Source organism: Cygnus olor, chromosome Z, assembly GCF_009769625.2.
Source record: "Cygnus olor isolate bCygOlo1 chromosome Z, bCygOlo1.pri.v2, whole genome shotgun sequence".
NCBI classification, from domain to species: Eukaryota; Metazoa; Chordata; class Aves; order Anseriformes; family Anatidae; genus Cygnus; species Cygnus olor.
Window position 1 is genome coordinate 66,302,507 of NC_049198.1, and position 21,403 is coordinate 66,323,909.

The following is a 21,403-nucleotide window of genomic DNA, read 5'->3' on the forward strand; positions in this document are numbered from 1 at the left end:
TGCGGGTCCCCAGAGGTGCTCACCGAGCATGGGCCGTGGGAGCACCCTGCCCTGGATATAAACAAATTTGGTCTACAGCTTTGATGTAGACCTCCAAGAACCAATTCCAGGTCCATAAGATTAAAATCAAGATTAAAATGTTCCCACGTCAGAGTAAGCAACAATGAACATGTGAGACTTGCTGTTTTTAAAAAACTGGACACTCACAATTCCTCTTCTACTTTGTGGATGGCCCCTTCCTGTATTTCTGCACTGTGCATTGTACAGTGTGGGCAGATTAGATTAGATCCTTCAAGCTGTGTGGTTTGGTACTAATAATTTCAGATCAGTGAGGCGAGTGAGGCTGGGAGGTCTCTGATTACATTGCTGGCCCCTTTCTTTATGAAGATGTGTCTCCCACTGAAAGTATGGGGTGACATTACCTAATTGTGGTGGTCCCTTCAGGTTTTACAACTCATGAATCCCTGCTCTATGCTTTTACTGAACTTTGCAAGAATGAAAAATGGAGAGAAATGCAGACAAACAAACAAAGGAAGAATTTGGTTTTCTCAGTTTTTCTCATTGCTTTTTCAGTTCAGGTGTAGAATTGCTTCATCAAGGAATTACTGGAGCGTAATTATCCTAATTTCTCCTCATTATTTGGGAAAGCAGAACGACAGTGTGATTGGACTGAGGAATGAGATGGCAATCTGCCTGGGTTAATAACAAGCAAGTCTTCTTCAGTCTCTGCTTCTCCATTCTGCTCTTTCCATGGCATACAGTCCTTTACTTGTTTTACTTCTCCACCCCGTTTGATTAGGTGCCAAGAAATCCTGCGTGCCAACTCTACCATCAGGCTAGCAACGTTAAGTGGATGCTTGAGGCTGTCTTTTAACATACTGTGCAGGTAACTAAGTGGCTATATCACATTTCTTAGACAGCCTTCTCCATTGTTAATGTGAGCTGAATCTTGATTTGCAGAGTACACATCCAGCATGCTATTTTCTCCAGATGCAGGGAAATTATTCTTGTTTTGGTGTAAGACACTGTTGTAAAATATATAATGCTAACCTGCACTGTGAATTCACACATTGAATCCCTTTTCATGATAAGGGTAAAAGAATCTTAAGAAAACAAAACTAGAAAAACAAAAGGATAGAAAAAAGCCCTTGTCCCAGAAGAATAGTGTTTTTTTTTCTCCAAAAGAAGTATTTGAGAACAGATAAGCAAAATTTATAGAAAAGAGGAATAGCGTATATATATATATATATATATTATTATTAAAACTGCATTAATAAAAGTAGACTTTGGTGCATGTATGTACAGTTAAATGTGAAATACAGTACCTCTGCTTTTGTCCTGTCTGGGAATCACTGTTCTGCTTTGCAAGGTGACATCAGTAACAAACGATGTACAAACAGTAATACAGTAATTTGAAAATGTGAATTCTGGCAGATGTTTCGAGCATAAGGCAAATGAATGTGAATGGCTCTGTCATTTGTGGCACAGACCTTATTCATCATTTGATACTGTCATCATTGAGCAGTGTGGTGAATGCACCTACATCACGTTTGCTTCAGAAAGAAGTCTGGGTTGTCTATTTGATAAAAAATAAAAAGTTTCAGCAAAGCTTTCAACTGAAATAATTTAGATGATTAAAGGGAGAAAATATCATGGTGTGATGGAAGTTAAAGATACTCAAATCAATGGACTCCAAGTATCAATCATGTTAAATTATGACTAAGCAGCATCTGCTTAAGGCATCCCTTTGTACCACTTTTGTGATTTTGTGAGTAAAAGAATCTGTGCTTCCATTTAACACTGTAGATGAAATCTGAGAACTTCCTTCTATAGTTTAACTCTTGCAAAGTATATTAGAAGACGTGGTGATGCTTAATTCAATTTCATGTCAAAATCATCTTGAAAATTACAGAATCTTAATGTTTTTCCCAAGCAATCTGAGGGTATAATTTACATGAAAATAGGTAAATAGGTAAAATTTAGGTGAGGGTATAATTTAGGTGAAAATCTCCAAAAGATCTGCAAAGACACAAAAGGACTTTGATACTTCATAGCTGGACCTAAGACTCCAACAGGTATCTCTTAACTGGGAAAGCTTTGACAATTCTACAAAGCATTTAATCAGTTTGCTGAGGTCTAGCAAACACAACTTAATTTTGGAAGAAGTCGATAATTTAAGGTTATTAAATTACTTGCAGGACTTAATAGTACCCTTTACAGAAATTATGACAGCATTTCAGATAAAGGCATGAAACATGATGGAAGCAGTCCATTCTGCATCAGCTGTACATGAAATGCACCAGCATGTGTCTCTGGTATGGCATGTTGTCACATATCAGTCTGACTGATGTACAGAAAAAGGAATTAAACACTTTCTTTGCCAAAGTCCTCTGGTAACGACAACCAACTGTCTCTCCATCACTCTCTCAGCCTTGTACACAGCTCTGCTCAGCTCACAGAAAGAATTTGTGCCCTTGTTTATATTAGAGATCCATTCCTTAATATCTTCTTGAAGCGTTAATAAATGAGTAAAAGGTGTTGTAAATAAAGCCGGTCAATTTATTGTGCTATGGTTGAAATATTTTTCCAGTTCCACTCATAAATACTGCAGCTTCAGAGGTCTCTGATGCAGCTTCTTGGCAAATATATGTTCCTTAATTAATATGTGCATGGTCTATCACCTATTACCTGTGTGGACTGAGAAATAGGAAGAAAACAAAATTATGTCTGATCAGACTTAATGGTCAGTACAGCCTAGCTGCATGGCAGGTACACCAGACAAAGCATTATTTGACTTTATGTTATGTGAAATTGCCACTAATTCATACATATTCATTGTAATTCTGAGAATAACACTACAACCCAGCTAGCCTCCAGTAGTGTATGCCTTCAGACCACAGGCAAATTCCCTAAGTAAATTGGCTTTTATATATGACTTCCAATATTATGTTTGCTCTGAACTCTGAAAGATTACCCGTTGACCAATACACTGTAACTGGAGGAGATTCATTACAATGCATAGCTAATTGTTCTTCAGAATATTTCTGGGGATATCCCCAAAGAAAGACTGCAGGAGTGAAGGGTGGTTGTGGGTGAAGGCAGGAGACATGAAGCTGAAAATGATCTTGGAGACACTGGCCAGGTCTGTCTCGGTTTCTGCTCCACTAGATGAAGTTGGAGGTATCCCATCCCTCTCCAGTGGGAAATTCACCATCACTGACATAATTAAATAAGACTGTGCTTGTCAGGTTTGGGGTTGGATGCACCAGTAGCTTGATTTGGTCCTGAACTGGGGGCAGCACCCAGACAGATGCATGGTCCAGGGTGTGCACAGCTCGGGTTGTTGCTCCAAGATCTGTGCCATGATGCTTTCATTTACTGGAGTGCCAAGTGTGAAGGCAGCTGATGAGAGGAGGTGAAGGCACCGTACTGTTGCTAAAAGGTCATAGGAAAAGTTACAGGCCCTAGATGCAGTAACAGAGCACAACATACAATGAGTCCCTGATTTAACATTGTGATTTCTGTTTGCATCTCTGAAATGTCCCTGCTGGTCTCAGTGATATACCTATTTTTTCACCATATATTATCATTGTGCTTTCTCAATTTGCTTCTCATTAAAGACTCTGACCTAAAAGGTAAAAGTAATGGCAGATTTATAGGTAATTGAGCTTGGTCTTTAAGATGCTTTCATTAGTCAAAGTGACCTGAATTTGTAGCTTGCTCGAACCCTAATGCTACTTTTCCTAAGATTTTCTAAGTCCTTCATCTTGGAATTAACTTGGAGAGATGGTCTTTGTGGCAGGAGAATATTGGCTGTTCCCCAGAAGGGGGAGCTGGAGGGATCGGTGGGCAGGGTAATTGTGGGGGAGGTGATTTAGAGAGATTTGCTCTCGGTATCCTGAAGTTGCCTTTTGCTTGCAGGATACCAATGCTTTCCTGTGGCATTTAGGGACAGCAATAATGCCCACAAAACTCCATCTCATGATGCTGTTAGCAGAGCGAAGTATGTATTATACAGATAGCAACACTTCTCCCACCTGCCTTCAAAAGCTATGGGTGGCTGGTGATGGAAATGGGGTGGTCTTAGTGAGAATGGGTTGACGGTCCCAAAAAACTATGCAGGAAAGATGTTAAGGAAAGAGAGTGAGAACAAGGACCTCTGGCTCTGCATTGATGTAGAGAACATGTGAAGAGGTGGGTAGTTGTCTTTTACCTTATACATGAGTGGCTTTTCTAAAAAAAAGGCCATTAGAGGTTGTAATATCAGAAAAGACACAAATCAAATCATTAAAATACACCACGGCATATTTTAAAGAAAATCAAGTTCCAGGTGGCAAGGGATCTTTCTTGTAGTTTGTCATTCCTGAAGTTTTGTATGTGTGCTCAAGTTTTGCAGACAGTCTTCCTTTAATTTGTATTTGTGTAGATTCCCCTGCATCCAGTCTCTTGTCTGGGTTACTGAGCTTCCATCCCACATTCCTGGTTCATATCACCCTGCAGACATTACAAGGACTGAAGTAATTGACACTATTTACATCTTCTCCTTGATTAGCATTGAAATCATTGTGCCAGTGGGATTAGTTATTTAAATGAGTTAGGTAGGAGATATCTGTAATTTGAAACCAGCCACCCTCAGTTTAAAAGTATTTGGTTTGTTATGTGGCAGGTACTGATGCTTTTACTACATATTTCAGGTGTCAGAACAAGAAAACTTCCTTTCTTTTCCTCTTTCACTCACTTTGGAAACACTGCTTAGAGTGGGCTACGTGGTGTCACTTCCATTTTCTTCCATTCCTTTTTATGCAGCTTTTTCTACTTGTCATCCCAAAATTATTAAAAAAAACCAAACAAACAACAACAAGAAAATGTGACTGCAAATCTTGGAAGGCTGGATGCTCTGGATTACCTATTGTTACTTGATTATGTGTTGTTATTTTCATTGCCATTACTGACATTATACTGTTTTTAGTGTGTGCTTAGTGAACTGTAAATATAGGAAAGAAAAGTATAAAAAAAGGACAAACAGCATGGAATATGAGCTAACATATGGGCCAGAATAACTTTTAATTTATATATTTTTTAAGTGATTATATTTTAAATTAATAGTTCCTTTAATTTCCAACCACACATTTAACAAAGCAAAGCTTACTAAAGATGTCAATACTTGCAGTTATTCAAATGCAAGTAAAACCCAGCCTAAGCAGTCTGCATAGATATGAATTTATTCTTTCATTTGAGAAAGAGTGAAAATTAAATACAAAAGCAAGCACCTATCTCCACCTGTTAATCTATTCACAAAAATATTATCTACTACATGAATACTAATTTCTTATATCCCTACTGATAGACTAATGGTTTAATATTGTTAAGGCATTAAGTGTCTTTCATGTTTTTCCAGACTTTTTTCCCCAGCAGTGTGGGTCACTTATTAGTTTAGTACCTAAAATAGTTATATATAAAAATTAAAATTAGTTTAAATTTACCTGATGTTAGGGGATTTAAATAAATATCTGCAGGCTAGGTTTTATTTTGATCTCATAGGATTTTGCACCATTCCAGCTCCAGCAATTCAATGGTGTTTCTTGATGGTTCACTTTTGTTGTAACTGAGCTCAGAACCTTCTCTTTTGCCTTGTATAGAAGGGCCCTGGAAAGCTGTCTCTCCCCTTTCCTTGAGGCTTTAAAATGGACTTATGCAGTCAACTGCATCGATAAATGAGGTTTTTTAGGGTTTTCTCTTTCTTACATAGAAGACTGCTGGGAAGAGACCTCCCTTTATAACGGTTCATGCGGTAGGATTACTGAGCATGAAAAGTAAATTCTAACTCAATGTGGATAACAGCTAGCTCTTTCATGCACAAAATCTGCAGGGAAAGTTTATGAGTTTGTTTGTACACGTCTGTTTAAGATATATGTTTCTGTCTGCAGAGAGATCAGAGAGCATTCAAAGCTTTCAGGTGCGTTTCACTTGAAAATAGGGGCAGTTCAGCCAAGCACTGGAACTGACCTCTTCAATCGTAAAGTGTGTATGAGCTCCTGCAGAAGTTGAGGCAGGATCAGTTCTGTGTCAGAAGAGGGAAACAGGGAAATCTTCTCTTTTCTCTTAAGATTATTATTATTATTAATATTACTGTCTTTTTCAATATCATTGCACCCTCTGCTCTTATTTTTGGAAAATCTGATTTATTTTTGTTCCCCCCCCCCCCCCCCCCCCCATCCCTTTCCACTTCCCCCGAGGGAGAAAAAAAAAAAAAAAAAAGAAAAGAGAAAGAATATAGAATATTGCTTGAAATTCTCCAGGGAAGCGCTGTTAGAAGAAAAAGCTGTTCAGGTCCTCTAAACCTGTTATTTTGAATTACGTCATAATATATAATGCAGTTATAAAACACCGCTGAAATGAAAAGCCATTCCTAATGGAAGTCTGTCAGTAAATTAAGTTTGAAATTAACTGTTTAGGTATCTCTAGGTATCTCTATCATTAATACCTCAGTGTATTAAAAAATCAGTCAAAAATTATGTTAAAGCATTTTGATTTTTTTTTCCCTACAATCTGGCAATTCCAGGTTTTGATTTCTAATGCTACTTTAAACCCATTAAAATATTTACCTACTAGCCTAAAAAACTCTACATATTGTTTTAAATAACTGATGGTTTTCAAATTTATTTATTTATTTATGTTTTTCATAGAATATTACTTCTTTGGGGCTAGGGATCTTAGCATGAACACTTGTCTTCCAGCTGTGAACTTTCTGGTAGGATTCCAGTTTATTTCCACTTTTCACCTGCCTCTTTCTCTGTAATCTCCTTTCCTAGAAGCACTTGTCAGTGCAAGGACATGACTAAAAAAAGAGTAAGCCTGATTTAATGTGCTGGTTTTGCCTGCTTGGTTATCTCCATGTCGTCAAGTCCTTGTTCGTGTTTCTCTCTGGGTGCAGGCTTTTTCATTTATCAAAGCTCATTTCATTGCCTTCTGTTCCTGCTGCTTTCATCTCTATGGCAGTTAAATGTTTTGTTCAGCTGAGTTCTACTCTTAACTGCAACCTGCATACTTGTCCAGAGGAACACCATGAAACAAGGGCGTGGATCACTGTCTGAGCTACTTATTTGTAAGAATAGTATTGTTTTATTAGCAATTTAACAACTAGCCACTAGCAAACATGTCAGCATAACTCCTTTAATGAACAATATTAAAATACTATGACTCTAAACCCACAATTGCTCCTTAAGTGGAAGGTGACTTCTGTAATCATATCCTCAAAATACTGAAAGTGTATTTAATTAAACTACGCACTCCTACCTGGGAAGTTATAAAACAATTTTCTAGAAAGAAAGCAGGTTAATCAGCTGAAGGTAACTAATAAAAAAATAGAAAGCATGTATGTTCATTAGGATTTATATTTATTCCAGAGCTTTTAAGTGTAAGGAAATGTTACGGATTTCAGCAGTGTTTGTTACCATGTTGGTTAGGGTGATGGGCTCTGTCATAATTCTAGTGCAATTTTTCAGTATTCTTAAAGCTTATCAAAAGCATTTGACAAAGTGACACTTGGATGGGGCTGCCACTTGGCAAAACCTATGCAAACAGCTAGAGCAGAGAAAACCTTGGATATTGGGGTGGGAGGAAGCTCGTTCTGATTACAGCCACAATGCACATGGAGGATTTTGGTTCCCATTTCCTCACAGTCCACTATCTACCTCCTGGCATTTTGCACTGCTTTTGTCTGTGAACATGGCAAGGGAAGGGGCTGAGAAAGCAGCAAACACAAATCTTGGAAGGTTCATGGTCTGAGCAGCCCTCTTCCCTCCTCTGCACTGCAGAAAGACTTTGTCTGCAGCAGCTGCGTGTCACTCAGCTCCCCTCCCCTTGAATCCTGCCTTGTCTGTAGACTGGAGCTCTTATCAGGTGCTTGCAATTGCTTTCTGAGGTATTCTGCTTGCTGACAGGCCTGTAAATAGAAATTTGTTTCTAAAGCGAACCAAGAGCTGGTGAAATTCGTCAGCATGACACATGGAGAAACCGAATCTGCCTGTTGCCTCCACTGCTGGTGTGTAGCACAGACAGTACGTACATGTGCCCTGCTCCAGGTGTCCTGCCTCCCTCAAGGCCTCAGCGGACTGCTGCTAAATGGTGGATGGCCTCACGACCGCGTTTGTGCTGGGGGAGACCCACCTGGCTTCCAGCAGTGCAACGCTGCGGTGGCCACCTCATTTTGAATTCTCTGGCCCATGTGTTTGGGATTTTGGACCAGCGTAGACACCCATGGAAATTTCTCTGGCTTAAATTTCACACGAATGCTGAAATTAGCGTGACGGGATTCTGTGAGAGAGATTTACACCTAAGTACAAACTGACTATCTAAAATGGCTGTGCTCTCCCAAGGTCATGATTTTCTACTTCTGCTGCTTCTCATCCCCCAGGATTTCTCTGTCACTGCACCCACAAATGCATATGGAGAGAGGAGAAGGGTGCTCAGCAGTGCAAGGCCATGCCTGTGGGTCTCCGTCCTTGCCTGACTCACCCCAGCACCGATCAGCACTGAGTTCAGTGAGTGTGTGGTGGTGGGGAGCGAGCACCTGGGCAAAGCCTGACAGCTTTATTTCGGATGGAAGCTCATGGCAGCCCTACACATTCGGGCATTTTGTTCTCTGCAAAACCAAGATCACAGTTACCTCTGAGATTAAAGAAGTATTTTCTGTTTGATCCTGAGTGGTTGCAGTTCTTACAGTGCCTGTCAAGGAAACAGAAATTATTTGTATGTTGTGGACAGCCCAAAAACAAATATTGGAATTTTGGAGAGTAAATAAGGGTATATTGGTTAATGCTTTTTCTCTTTGAGTATTTTGGCACAGTTTATCCTGATTCAGCAGCTATGCTCTGCATCACTGCCTGGTCTGCAGGTAGCAACATTTAGCAGAATTTGTGTAAATCTGCCCACTTTGTCCTCCAAATCCTTTTCTCATTGTTGATCTCTCAGCTCCACACTGAGTCTGATTCTTGTGTGTCTGCTGAAAATGGGACTACTCACATGACTTGTTGTATATGGGCAAGGATCCTTATGCAGAACTGGCATGCAGCAGGAATCGCAGGATCACACAGAATGGCCAAGCCTGGAAGGGGCCTCTGGAGATCACCCAGTCCAAACCCCCTGCCGAGCAGGATCACCCAGAACACATTGCGCAGGACAGCATCCAGGCAGGTTTTGAATATCTCCAGAGAAGGAGACTCCACAACCTCTCTGGGCAACCTGTCCCAGTGCTCTGTCACCCTCACAGTAATGAAGTGCCCCCTCATATTCAGAAGGAATTTCCTGTGCTTGCTTTGTCCTGGAGCACAGTTCTACTCAAAGATGCTGAAGAAGGCAACTAGGTTACAATAACCACATCTGTCAAAGTGCTGCGGAAGAAAGCAAAATGCTTCTGCACTGTTGGGATATTTTTATTAGTCCCAGTTAGACTTCAACATTATGGGAAACTCAAGGAGGTTTCTGAAATACTTTTTGGTGTCCAGCAGTTGGGCTTAGAAATTGGGATTTGATGGGTACATTAAACTTTGAAATAAAAGAAAGCAACTCCTACCAAGGTAAAGACAGGCTGCGCTGTTTCTCTGTGCCTGGCAGTTAGCAGAGGCACCTCTTCTGGCAATGGAATGCAATCACATTCTCTTCCTTATATGCGTTTACATTCCAAGTTCAAATACATTTTCATTTGTTTGCTTTTGTTTTACATTTAGATGCTCCTATGAGTTTAAACCTAATAGACCCTTTCCATGTCAGTGACAGTATCTATATTTAAAAGCAAAATGCCTCTTAAAGGCAATTTTTTGGTGGAGGGATTCTAGGTAGAAATAGAGAATAGAAACAGATTGCAAATACCTTTGTTTTTGCATTTCTTTGTTTCTCTAAAAAGCTGCATTTCATCTGAACGGAAATGCATAAAAATCCTATTAAAATTGGTTCCACTTGTTTGAAATGTGCTGTAAGACTAATTCTGACAAATTTGACATTTTATATGCTCCCATCATGACTTAGGAAAGATAATAAAAGTAAATTCTTTACTATAGTCACTATAAAACCTGATATGAGATGACTGTTACAATTGATATAGATTTACTTAGTACTATGCCAGTAAAAATAGAAAAGGATTCTGTCAAGTACTCCCTTAACATTTACCTGGCTAAATTTTCAGTTGCCTTGTAGGCTGACAACATTCTTTGTTAATATCTTCCTGGGTGGAAAAGCAGAACTTCTAATCATTTGTCAGATTAACCCCAAATGAATGTTTTCATTGATCTTTTTTTCTCCATTTTATTTTATTTTATTATTATTATTATTATTATTATTATTATTATTATTATTATTATTATTATTATTATTATTTTTTCCAGTCAGTGAACTGAAAACAGAATAAGTTAGTCACCAGAAGAATATACATCCTACTAGCCTTCATCTTTGCAGATGAGTTCATGGAGCACAAGCTCTATAAATCTCATTCTTTTGGGTGAGCTCCCATCACAGGTCTGAAGAGGTCTGACAAGTTGCTTGCACCAAGGTAATCCAGTACTGTCATATTAAATGAAACTGCTGAATCTGTCTCAGGCCAGACTAAATATTTCAGATTTCATAATCGCATGCTCAACACATCGTAACTGCTATAATGCTTTTAGTTTTTCATTTTTAATCCTAAATTATTGCTCAAGTGAACAGGTTTTCTGCATGTGATCATTACCCTAGATATAACAAAATAGGTAAAATTTTGTATATACTGGTTCCCTTCAGCTTAATTTTCAGTAGCTAGCTACAAGAAACATAACACTCAGAACAAACACATCTGCTGTAACAGCCTCAATAGCAAAGTGACATTGAGCCTTGACTTGCATACATCAACAGTGAGATCTAGGTTTCCTCTGCTAATAAATCCCGATGACTTAAGGCTGAAGTTTTTGGCCATCAGTGTGCATGCAGAGGCCTACATCGTAGAGAAACAGAGTAGCCAAAGGCTACATTTGCAAAATCACCTAAGTATTTAGGACCCTGATATTAACTGACATTAAGATTTATCACAATCACACACACACACACACACACACACACACACACACAAAAATATCATGGATACTGTATGTAGATTATATAATATCAATATGCAAGAAAGATTTCTACATTTTTATTCATAGGTGGGTGTGTTATGAGTGCACCTAGATTCATTCACAGTGTGGTACACAAATAGACAGTTTCATGTGTGTCACCTACAGCATTGCAATGGTCTGCATGGGGCTTCACAGGTGATGCTATGTAGAATACTGACCCAGCATAGGTACAGCCAAATTTTACTTGAAAGCTTTCTCTTGAGAAAAAGAAAACATCCTACATAGATTTTTTTATTTTATTTTTATTTTATTTTATTTTTTTCTGAGGAGATCCAGAAGAGAAGAAACTTTATGCTTTGGAAGTTCTGACAAGTGTAAGCTTCTTGTCAGGTCTTCACAGTTTATTAACTTCCAGATAATGTATTCAGACACTTCTGACTTCCTCCCTGAAGAGAAATCTATTAGTTATTTTAATGAGGTAACAATTAGAAACATCTATTTAGTGTTAGAGTCTTTTTATAACTTCTGAAAATGGCCAGAAATCTTACATAAGTTGTGAAACACAGATGAGAGCACTGCATTCACATAAAAGATATTGTAGATAGCGATGGTTGAAAACAACAAAAAACAAAAACAAAAACAAAAAATGCCCACAAAACAGTCTAAATGTCAAGATTACAAGGATTTCAGTCTTCTGTCCTTTCGTTTTTTGAAGTTCTTACAAAGTGCCTATTCCTCCAACTTGGTTTTATTACCAACTGCAATAAAATGAAGGCTATCAAGAGAACAAAGGTTTCCTTTTCATTTTAATTTCCTTTCCTTTATTTTTTTTTTCTATTCTGTGTCTTTCAAAATTTTCAACTTCTGAAGTTCCAGTGTGATGGAAAAAGAAAGTACTTTTTTTTTATTATTATTTTTATTTTTTGTTTTTCTGTATTCATTGCAGTTTTAAGACATTTTATAACAATTGCAGACTGGCAAACAAAAAGAAGATTAGAAAAAAAGAAGAAAAGAAAAGAAAAAAAGGTTTTAGTCTTTTTACTGTGCTCATTTCAGAAAAGGAAACTTTTGACATTTGATTTTCAATATTTTCAATACCAGTGAAAATCTGGAATGTTAAAAGCAATACCAAATAAAAGTCCTGGAAACAATTGATGTATTTCTTCTGTTTTAAAAAAGGACACTTTTCTTCAGGCAAACAGAAGCAGGGGAAAACATCTGCTTGGCTTTAGCTGGAACACCTGCACAATGGTAAATCAGTCCTTGTGAAGAGTACATTTTCACCATGAATAGGAGGTGGCAATCACATCTCCTCTGCTTGCTTCAAGCTTTCCATGAAAGACATCAGCCTCATGCAAGATGACATCATCTGACTTTGGTTACTGTGGCAACTGATTGTGCACTGCGCAGGCTGTAGGATCTGGGTCCAACCAGGCTTGTTCATCGTATTTTGCATTCAGACTGTCAGAGTGATCTTGTAATATGGCATGTCTCATACGATAACATTTTCTACTCTCAAAGAGCCAATAGACTTCTCAGCTGCTTTTTTTTCTTTTTTTTTTTTTTTTTAAAACAACTTTGGTACCCAGTCATTCTACTGGGTTGTGTTTTGACTACCCATCATAGCTTGAATGATAAGATTCTTCTTTGCTGATTGAGAAGATTCAAAAGTGTCCCCTACCCCCGCCTCCTTTTTTCAAAATAAATAAATAAATACATAAATAAATAAAAATCCCATGGGTGACTGTGAGCAAAGCACCTCAGCCATGCTTCTTATAAATCACAGTGACCTTAGAAATGGACATGCTGACAAGATCTGACAAGATTTTTAAAAAATGTTCTAGACTCTCAAACCAAGTATCTTCAAAAGCACTCTAACTTCACCAGCAAGTTTAAGATAACAGCAAATTCACGTGAGCGTGGGGTACAAGGGAAATGCCAGCTGTTTTTCTGAAGCAGCTTAAGGGCTTTTCTCTGTTACTGTGACCATGTATGCAGTGGCTGAGGGTCTGGCTTTGAGATCCTGTCTCATTTTATATGAGGTTTGTATGAAACTCATATAGGTTTGTCTAATAGTGCCCTGATCCCGTGGCTGCCTCTTGGTTTCTTTTTGTTCACACAAGTCTGAATGGACAAGCTGGTCATCATGATTTGAACATCACAGTACGAGCTCAGATGTCCTCACCTGAGGACATCATCAGTCAGTATTACAGCCCATGTCTTTTAAAACAAGTCTAGTCACCTGCCTACACTGCATCTGCACAACCGGAACGTTGACTTGACGTCTCTTGGTCCCACTCCAGAACCCTGTGGAACAAACCTCTGTGGCCTTCCTGGCTCATCAGAGCCATCCAATATCAGTCATGGTTTGCTAGCACAGTGAATTCAAAGAGCACACAGTTGGCATTTTATTTACTTGAAGGATTATACTTTCAGCCACAAACCAGAAAGTAGTTTCTCTAAGATGCATCATCTGTTACACCCACATTTGAATTTCAATACTCATCAGTTCATAAGCAGAAACAACTCCAGAGAAAGCAGGGACGATATTTATCATGCTACACTGTTTATCACTAGAAAGGAAACAGAGGAGCTTTCCTATTCTGCCTTACATACAGTCTGTTAGTCACATTACAGTCTCTTGATGCATACCTCCACCACTGCTTTTGCCAAGACTCTGGCTGCGTATGCAGGTAAAATTACTTTTATTTGTGGCACAAACACAGTGCTAAGTGGATACCAGTGAGGTTCTTTGGGTACTTCAGGGCTCAGTTATATCTTTTATCCCACCTCACTAAACAGCAAACACCTTGAGCACAAGCTCTCTTTTATGGAGTGCATAGGCCAATATTGCCTAGCTCAGAGTACGAGGTTTTAGATGGTCCTGCCAAAATCTGTCCTTGCAGGGGGAGATTTTCTCTTGTAGGATGTCCCTGGGCACCAACTGCTCTCCCCTGGGTATTGGTGCTGGGTGGATGTCCAGTGCTGGTGTTTCAAGTTCCTGTGGATCCTCCTGTCTGCCTGCCCTGACACCAAATCCCTCATTTAGGAAGCAGTGGAGATGCCAGGGGCTGGGTGAGAGCCTGCAGTGAGACAGACAGCCCATTCAGAAGGACTGCTTTGCCCTTTTTGCTTCTTCTGGCTTCCATGGCCATAAGGAAGAAATAAAAAAAAAACTTGCAGTGGTCCAAAGAGTCAGATTCAAGTAAATAGGAAATTATATATTGGGGGATATTTAGAAGGATAAGAGCCTCTAGGCTTCAATAACCATTGAAATTCTCTCCTCTCTATGCAGAGAGGGATGGCAGTTACCCTGGCTGAAACGAACAAGAGGTGCAGTAAAATTCTCCTGTAGGCAGTTAGAGCCTTTCTAATGTATTTCAGAGATTGCAGAATAAGCTAGAAGTAAATAGTGTTGTAACTCAGTTCTTAATATCTCATTAAGTTTTATAAGCATGGGGGAAGGCAGCAAGAAGAGGCAGGTTCGCATGCTTTTTCCACAAAGCCTGCAAACTAGCAATAATCAGCTGTTACTCCTCAGTGTTTTCTGATATGTTTTCTTCTGCACTGTGGAAGCATTCAGTTGGTGCACTTTTTCTGTGCACACAGATGTGAGCAGAAATCTTTCCTGTTTGCCCCTTCTCAGGGGAGGGTGGATTAGAAAAGACACTCTAAGATCAGGAGAGGTCCTGGAGAAGAGGAGAGAGGGTGCATGCAGACTCCAAAGAAGAGCTGCAGGAAAACACACATCCTAAAACAGCTTTGAAAAAAGCATTTGGTTATGATTTAAGAAGCTAATCACTGCATATTAATTACCGTTAATGACAAGATTAAAAATAATAAAAGCAGTTTGTCTTATTCCAAAATTATTAGCCTTAATGACATGTTTGAACAGCACATAAAAAGACATCTTAATGGGGATCAGCCCAACATCTGTGTATGCATAGCATGCATAACAACAATAGCTCCTTATAAAACATTATAATACAGCTCCTTATAAAACATTAGCCAGATGTGGGCTCTTCAGATTTTGTAAGACTTTTCAAGGCTTTGAGGCATCTGAACAGCAATTAACTCTGATCTTCTGCAAGGTCTGAAGGTGCTCACTTTTCTGAAAAAGATGATCATCTCTCAGTATTCTCCCCTGTGCATGCCTGTTAGGCCTGTTCTGCATCTTGAGAAAGAAAGTAGAGATGTTATGAGACTTTATTAGGATGATTAGGGAGCTGCTGATGTCCTTGGGATCTTCATTCCTGGCACCTGTGGCAAGTTTTATGCAGGTTTCCCATCTTATTTCACTCTTCTGTATCACGTTGAGATATAATTCTCTTCTGCTGGCTGATAAGTGACGTTGATTCCCTCTGTGTTTGCTGTGAAGTCATTTAGCCTGCGTGAAATTCAGTTTCTTGACACATAAGGAAAAGTTAATACAGTTCTTACTGTTGATTGTATTCAGTCATTACAGCACTCAGTCAAATGACTGGTGATACAAACTGAGGGCATGCAAATGCAAAATGGTAGGGATTTCTCATCCAGGTGTCCTGAGTAATTGAAGCTATCTACACAGAAATCTTGCTGAGTAAAAAAGGGCAAAATATTATTAACATCATTATGCCCCTCATAAAATCTAATGAGTGGTAAATGTACTGGGAAGGATAATGAGTCTGGGTGTGTGTTACCTACAGAGATCCTTGATTGAATAGCTCCACTTAAACTATTCTTTCCTTAATGACTCTGACTTGTGCATTTGTTGCCGTTTTGGCTAGTGCTGTAGGATTTATAGTTGGATTACCTCTGCCATTTCGGTAGCCTAAGTGATCTGACCTAGCACCGCTGACCATCACCTTGACTGTTTCTTTACATTTAGCTCTTTAATACACGACCATAGTAATTCAACAGGTACAGCCTCTTTCCAGCTGTGCTTCCTCTTCAAATGAAATTGCCTCCAATAACAGCAGAGTCAATGACCTCTCAACACGAAGCTTGGCACCATCCCTCCCAATTTTTGCAGGCTATGCTAAGCAAGCAGTAACATGTGAATAGCTGGTGGAAAACAGACTTTATGCTGAGGGAGTCTCATCAGCATTGCTCCCTTGCAAGCTGATTTTGGGTGGAGGTGTCATCTGTTACACCTGTACAAGTGGGGTGGAGGCTTTTCAAAAATGGTGGTGGTGAGGGTTGGGCTGCTAGAGGGTTAAGCAAAATGAAGAGAATTAGGATGGTGGTTTTGTCTTTGTGGGGCTATGAGGACTCCTGGCTCAGGAGTTTTGCTCGCTCTCTGCTGATGGTCCTTGGTTTTCTCTTCTTGGGCTGTGCAGCAGCTCTGGCCTTCGGTGGATTTTTTGTGATCCTGTTGTGCAAGAACTACCAATACTTCTTTCAGGAGACTTTCTTTCCTCTCCCTGGCTGGCTGGCTGTTGTAGCTGTGCTTGTCCTGCTACCTACGAGTATTTTGGCTGTTTCTATTTCTATAAAGAGCTCCCGCTATCAGCAAGGGGCTCTCATGCACTTGCTGCTTATCCTTCTTTGCCTTCAAGTGTCTTCGGCAGTTTTGACACAGCTCTATTCCATTCGGATGGCAACTGAGCTGAAGAGCACGATGAGTCACCTATTCTATCAGTATAATGGGACCCTCTCCCAGGCTCCTAGCAGCAGGGCTGTGGATGTGGTCCAGAAGAGGCTGCGGTGCTGTGGGGTCCAAAACTACACAGACTGGCTAAAGACAGCATCTGCTTCTTGGCATCTTCTGGCTGAAAAAGCTCGTGTCCCTGGGAGCTGTTGTAAGGAGAAGTATTCTGATTGCAGGGGTGAATTGCACCAGCTGGAGCAGATTTTTCAAGAGGGCTGTTTAAGGAAGCTGGAGGACCGGTTGGATTTTGCCATGCTCTACTTGTTTTGTTGCTGTACTGTGCTAATTGTCTTAGAGCTGTTGGCTGGTGCCAGCAATGGCATCCTCATGAGGCATCAGCCTTTCCACAACCTCCGAATTCTGGACTCATCTACCTTCTGATCACTCTGTGGGCACTGGCAGCACTGCTGAACCTGCTGAAGGCTTTCTTGCTTCTGTTCTGCATGGTAGTTACATTGAAAGAAAACTTTTTAAATATATATTTGCATATAAACCTGATTGATCATTGCTTTTTTTTTTATTTCTTGAATGTTACGCTACAAAATCAGTTTTCCTCCAGTTATTGTTCCACATCTGAACAATTTTCTTGCTGGAGGTCCCAGCAGAGAGTGTGAGGAGGGGGCTGGTGGTGTGTGTCTTCAGCACGTGCTGAAACTACTGTGAGTGTGTGGAGTAGGTAGAGGCATGGCTTGCTCAGGAACATGGGAGGATGTTGTGAGGTCTTGACCCGAACTTTTGGAATAAGTTTTACTCTGTGAGGATCTTGAACTGCAATTAAAAAGCAGACTCTTCAGACTCTTCTTCCTTCAAAGTTGTGTTTAACCCTTTCATTTTTCTTTAAGAAGACCTTCAGATAAAGATCAGTGCTTTTTTTCTTTTTCCCAAGCACTTTAAAAAATTTTTTTTTTTTTTTTAGAGAAAGTAAATAGTATTTTCTAAAGTGACACAATGGTGCAATATAAACAGAGGATATGGTTGACAGCAGCAAAGTAGATAGTAAGAAGACATACAGCAGGTATAGTTATCTCAGTAGCTGCACAGGAGATGGGTTTACATGTTCTGAAATTAATGATGAGAAGGAACGGTTGTATGTTGTGCCAGTGGAATGAGTCAGTTCTCCTTTCATGAAAAGTTATATGGGGGTCTTCTGTATGCTTGAATGACAGAAGCAATAGGTTGTTTTTTTAGGTATTCTTATCTGTTCTACCTTCTTACTAAAACCTATTTTTGTCTGGTTCTGTGGGTGTATCTCCGTTCTGGGTGTGGTGAGAGGGGCTCAGTGCCAGTGTGTGGGCTGTCCAGTGCTTGCCTGTGTGAGTGCTGCTGGTGTTCAGGGAGGTGCTGGTAAAGGCTCCGTGCTGGTCTATGCAGGGTGTAGCTGTGCATGCTTGTATGTGTGTGTCTGGGAAACACTTGGGCGGATGGCAGCAGCACAAGCTGCATACATTGCTGTATGTGGGTAACCTACAGGGCCTATAGCAGTACCCTGATAGGCTTTACCAGGCTAAGAAACAGGGAAGCCCCTGGGTCCTGAAAACCACTGGATTGGGAAACTCTCCTAATGCTTTCAGTAACAGCTAAATCATTATCATTTTTAAATACCGTAACAAATGGTAGGTGCTTTCTGGCAAATGTTGGACCCCAAATCACCAGATAATGGTTTTCATGGATGGGAAAAAGAAAAATAATCGGGACATAGGTCAGCTCTTTCAGGCTTATTAATAACTATGTGGAAACTAAATGTTGAAATATAATGGGGGGCTACTTCATATTAGAAAACAAACAACTTTTTTTTTTTTAATTTTTAGTAAAAGAAAGCAGCTACTTCATTAGCAATGAGTAATTCTTCCCAGAAAGAAATCTTCGAAAGCAAGAGTTGAACAGATGTGTCTTTAAGTAACATAATTGGGAAAACCACTTCTTTCAGTTTGTTTGACATTGGATGCATATGTCAGTTAAGCCACATCAATTCATCTAGTTAAGCACTGCAGTTATGTTTTTATGGCTTTGTGGTACCCTGGCACTTAAATGTTTTGAGATGCAAAGGTATTGTTATGATGTTAGAAACATAACAAAACTGAAATGACAGCAACTGGCGCAGTAAGAAATTGAGTTTGAGGAAAGGATGGTGGAAGAGTGGAGTGAATGTGATGTCCTTCTACCACCTGCCTTCCTTAAGGGGGATATTCTTCTTCTCAGATCACTTCTTATCACTTACAACCTCCTCCTTGCCAAGTTCAGAATCACAGAATCGTCAGAAGTTCACAGAATCGTCACAGAAGTTCTGAGCTTACTGAATGGGAAATGCCCATTTTCGCTACCAAGTGGAAAAAAAGCAATTTCAAGGTGGCTAGAGAGAATTTCTAATGCAGATGTCCTCACCTCCTCTCCAGTCTCCTAAAAGGCCAGATCATTCATGCTTAAGAAAGAATGCTTAAAAGCTTAAGAAAGAGCTTTTTAAGAATCAATTTTGTTTTTCTGTGTGCTTGATGTCCCTAGATTTTTCCTACGTTAGCAGATGTCCTTCAGGAAGATCAGATTTAGTGGTACAAACAAAAGGGAGCCTGTGAAGATGCATGAGACAGGTGTATTATGGAAATAGTTGTTTGTGGAGAGTCATAAGATAAAACAATAGATTTATTACCACTTTCTGCTTGTGGTAACATGGGCACTTTGATTCTGAATAATTGCTTCTGTATAGGAGTAACTTTTTAAAAAAGTAAATTTTTAATCAATTGCAGTGTATTTCTGTGCTGTAAGGTACATAAGTCCTTGGGTACTAGTGCAGTATACACATTGCATGCTTCATTCTGAAAGAACCTCCAGATGTTTTTCATAATCTGTGTAAATGAGCATCTGTGCAGGCAGCAGGTGACTTACACTTGATACTTCCAGAAACTGTATTGCTCTGGGTTTGAAGGGAAGAAACTGATGTTCAGTGCAAAGCTGGAAATATATCCTGTGATTACTCTTACTGAGTACACCTAAACCCATATATTCTATGTGTGAATTGATGATTTCATTGTGGTGTCTGTCTTCTTAAAAGGTAGCAGTCAGAAAGGCAAAATTAATGCTTATAGGTAAAAGTCATCACTGCAGTCCTTCAACAACCTTTTTCCAGTATGCCTATCTTGGACTGAACCACTGAACTTGGCAGAGAGAACTGGCTGCAGCTTTACAATGTGGCTGTTTCGAAATTGGTTGCTGCTTTCTGACTCCTTTGCATTTCCAGATGGTGAGCATGTTGAAATTATACTGTTTCTTTGTGTTTCTGTCTGCATGTTGGTCTTTCTGTCTTTCTTTCAATGCCCTCTTCCCTCCCCCAGATATTGTTTTCTTTATGCTGAATGTTGGCTTGTCTTAACTCTGAGCGGAACATATTCCAGTTTCTGGAATTATGAGTGGTCTTCCTCATGTCTATTGTCTTTTTGGCTTAAAATTAAATTATGTATTGCAAACACAGAGAGCTCTGTCCTTTGCTAGAAAGTGCATGAAGACTTAAGTCCTACTTGCCTCCCAAAGATACTATTAAATTGCTTAAAATTACTCTTAAATCTATAATTTCTGTTTTTAATTAGATAGTCTGGTTTGGTGTTTGGTTTTGTTTGCTTTTGCCTGTTCAGTGAACCAGGAGGTTGTAGTGTTATGCCACATGTTTTTTCTTAGAAGTCAAGTTGGATGTTCCCCACTAGTTAGAAGAGATTATCTGCAACAGTTAAGTGCCTGTCCCTGCCCTCCCAACCCTGGGGTATTTTCTATAGAGCAACACCAACAGTAAGGCCTTTGCCAGTATCTGGCAGCTGCTACTTCAAACACCAAGAAGAAATCCTATTGTCTATGACTGTCCCCTGAGCTAAATGGCTATTTCAAAGCAGTGGAACATTTTCTGAGCACATGTCTGAGAGCCAGCATGTTGCCAAGTTGACATTTATTTGGTGACTGAAGCATTGAAGATGAAAGACAGTGTCATCTATCGTTAATATTTTTAGGTGTCAGAAATCAGTTTTTATTCTGAGGGCTCCCTTTTTTTATTTTTAAAGAGAAAAACTATCGTCAAAAAATTGAGCATTTTGTTCCTGCCTGCTGTGTACAGTAACTCACTGTGGAAATGTAACCTAGTTTTCCACCTAGATATGCAGTTTTATTGAAGAGCAGAAAGTTCCTACAGTGAGTTGAATTACGTCACTGTTTCTTTGATAAACCACTGCACTGGATTTAGCTGCTGTAGAGTTCATTTTCTTCATAGTAGCTTGTATGGTGCTATATTTTGTGTTTGTGTTACCAAAACAGTTTTCATCACTCTGATGTTTTAGTTGTTGCAGAGCAGTGCTCACACAGAGCCAAGGAGTTCTCAGTTTCTCACACTGGGGGGTGCACCAGGAGCTGGGAGGGGACACAACCAGGACAGCTGGCCCGAATGGACCACAGGGATGGCCCCTACTGGGGGACATGTGGGGAGGAGCTTACCAGGGCTGCTGCTAACTGGGGACTGGCTGGGCATTGGACTATTCTTGGTAAGCAATAGCTTTTTATATCCCTTGTTTGTTTATTTATTACTAATTAAACTGTCTGTATCTCAACATGAGTTCTTATGCTTTTATCTTTCTGATTCTCTTCGTCCTGCTGCAGGGAGTGAGTGGCTGCATGGTGCTGGGCTGCCTCATGGGGTTAAACCACAACCACAGGAGTT

The 21,403-nt window shown here is 39.7% G+C and overlaps 1 protein-coding gene across 1 annotated transcript; it reads left to right on the forward strand.

The window, feature by feature from the left end:
• Positions 1–8,000: 8,000 nt before the first annotated feature.
• Positions 8,001–17,230, forward strand: LOC121062216 (tetraspanin-3-like). The gene is made up of 2 exons (XM_040541953.1): positions 8,001–8,060; positions 16,201–17,230. Exons 1-2 carry the CDS (start codon positions 8,001–8,003, stop codon positions 17,092–17,094), a joined length of 954 nt encoding a protein of 317 aa, XP_040397887.1. The 3' UTR covers positions 17,095–17,230.
• Positions 17,231–21,403: the final 4,173 nt, after the last annotated feature.

Bases quoted from the DNA above. Each gene is read 5' to 3' on its own strand.
- LOC121062216 (XM_040541953.1), top strand. From the start codon at position 8,001: ATGACACATGGAGAAACCGAATCTGCCTGTTGCCTCCACTGCTGGTGT. The intron at 8,061-16,200 runs GTACGTACATGT...TTTTGGGTGGAG, and splicing joins GCTGGTGTGTAGCACAGACA to GTGTCATCTGTTACACCTGT.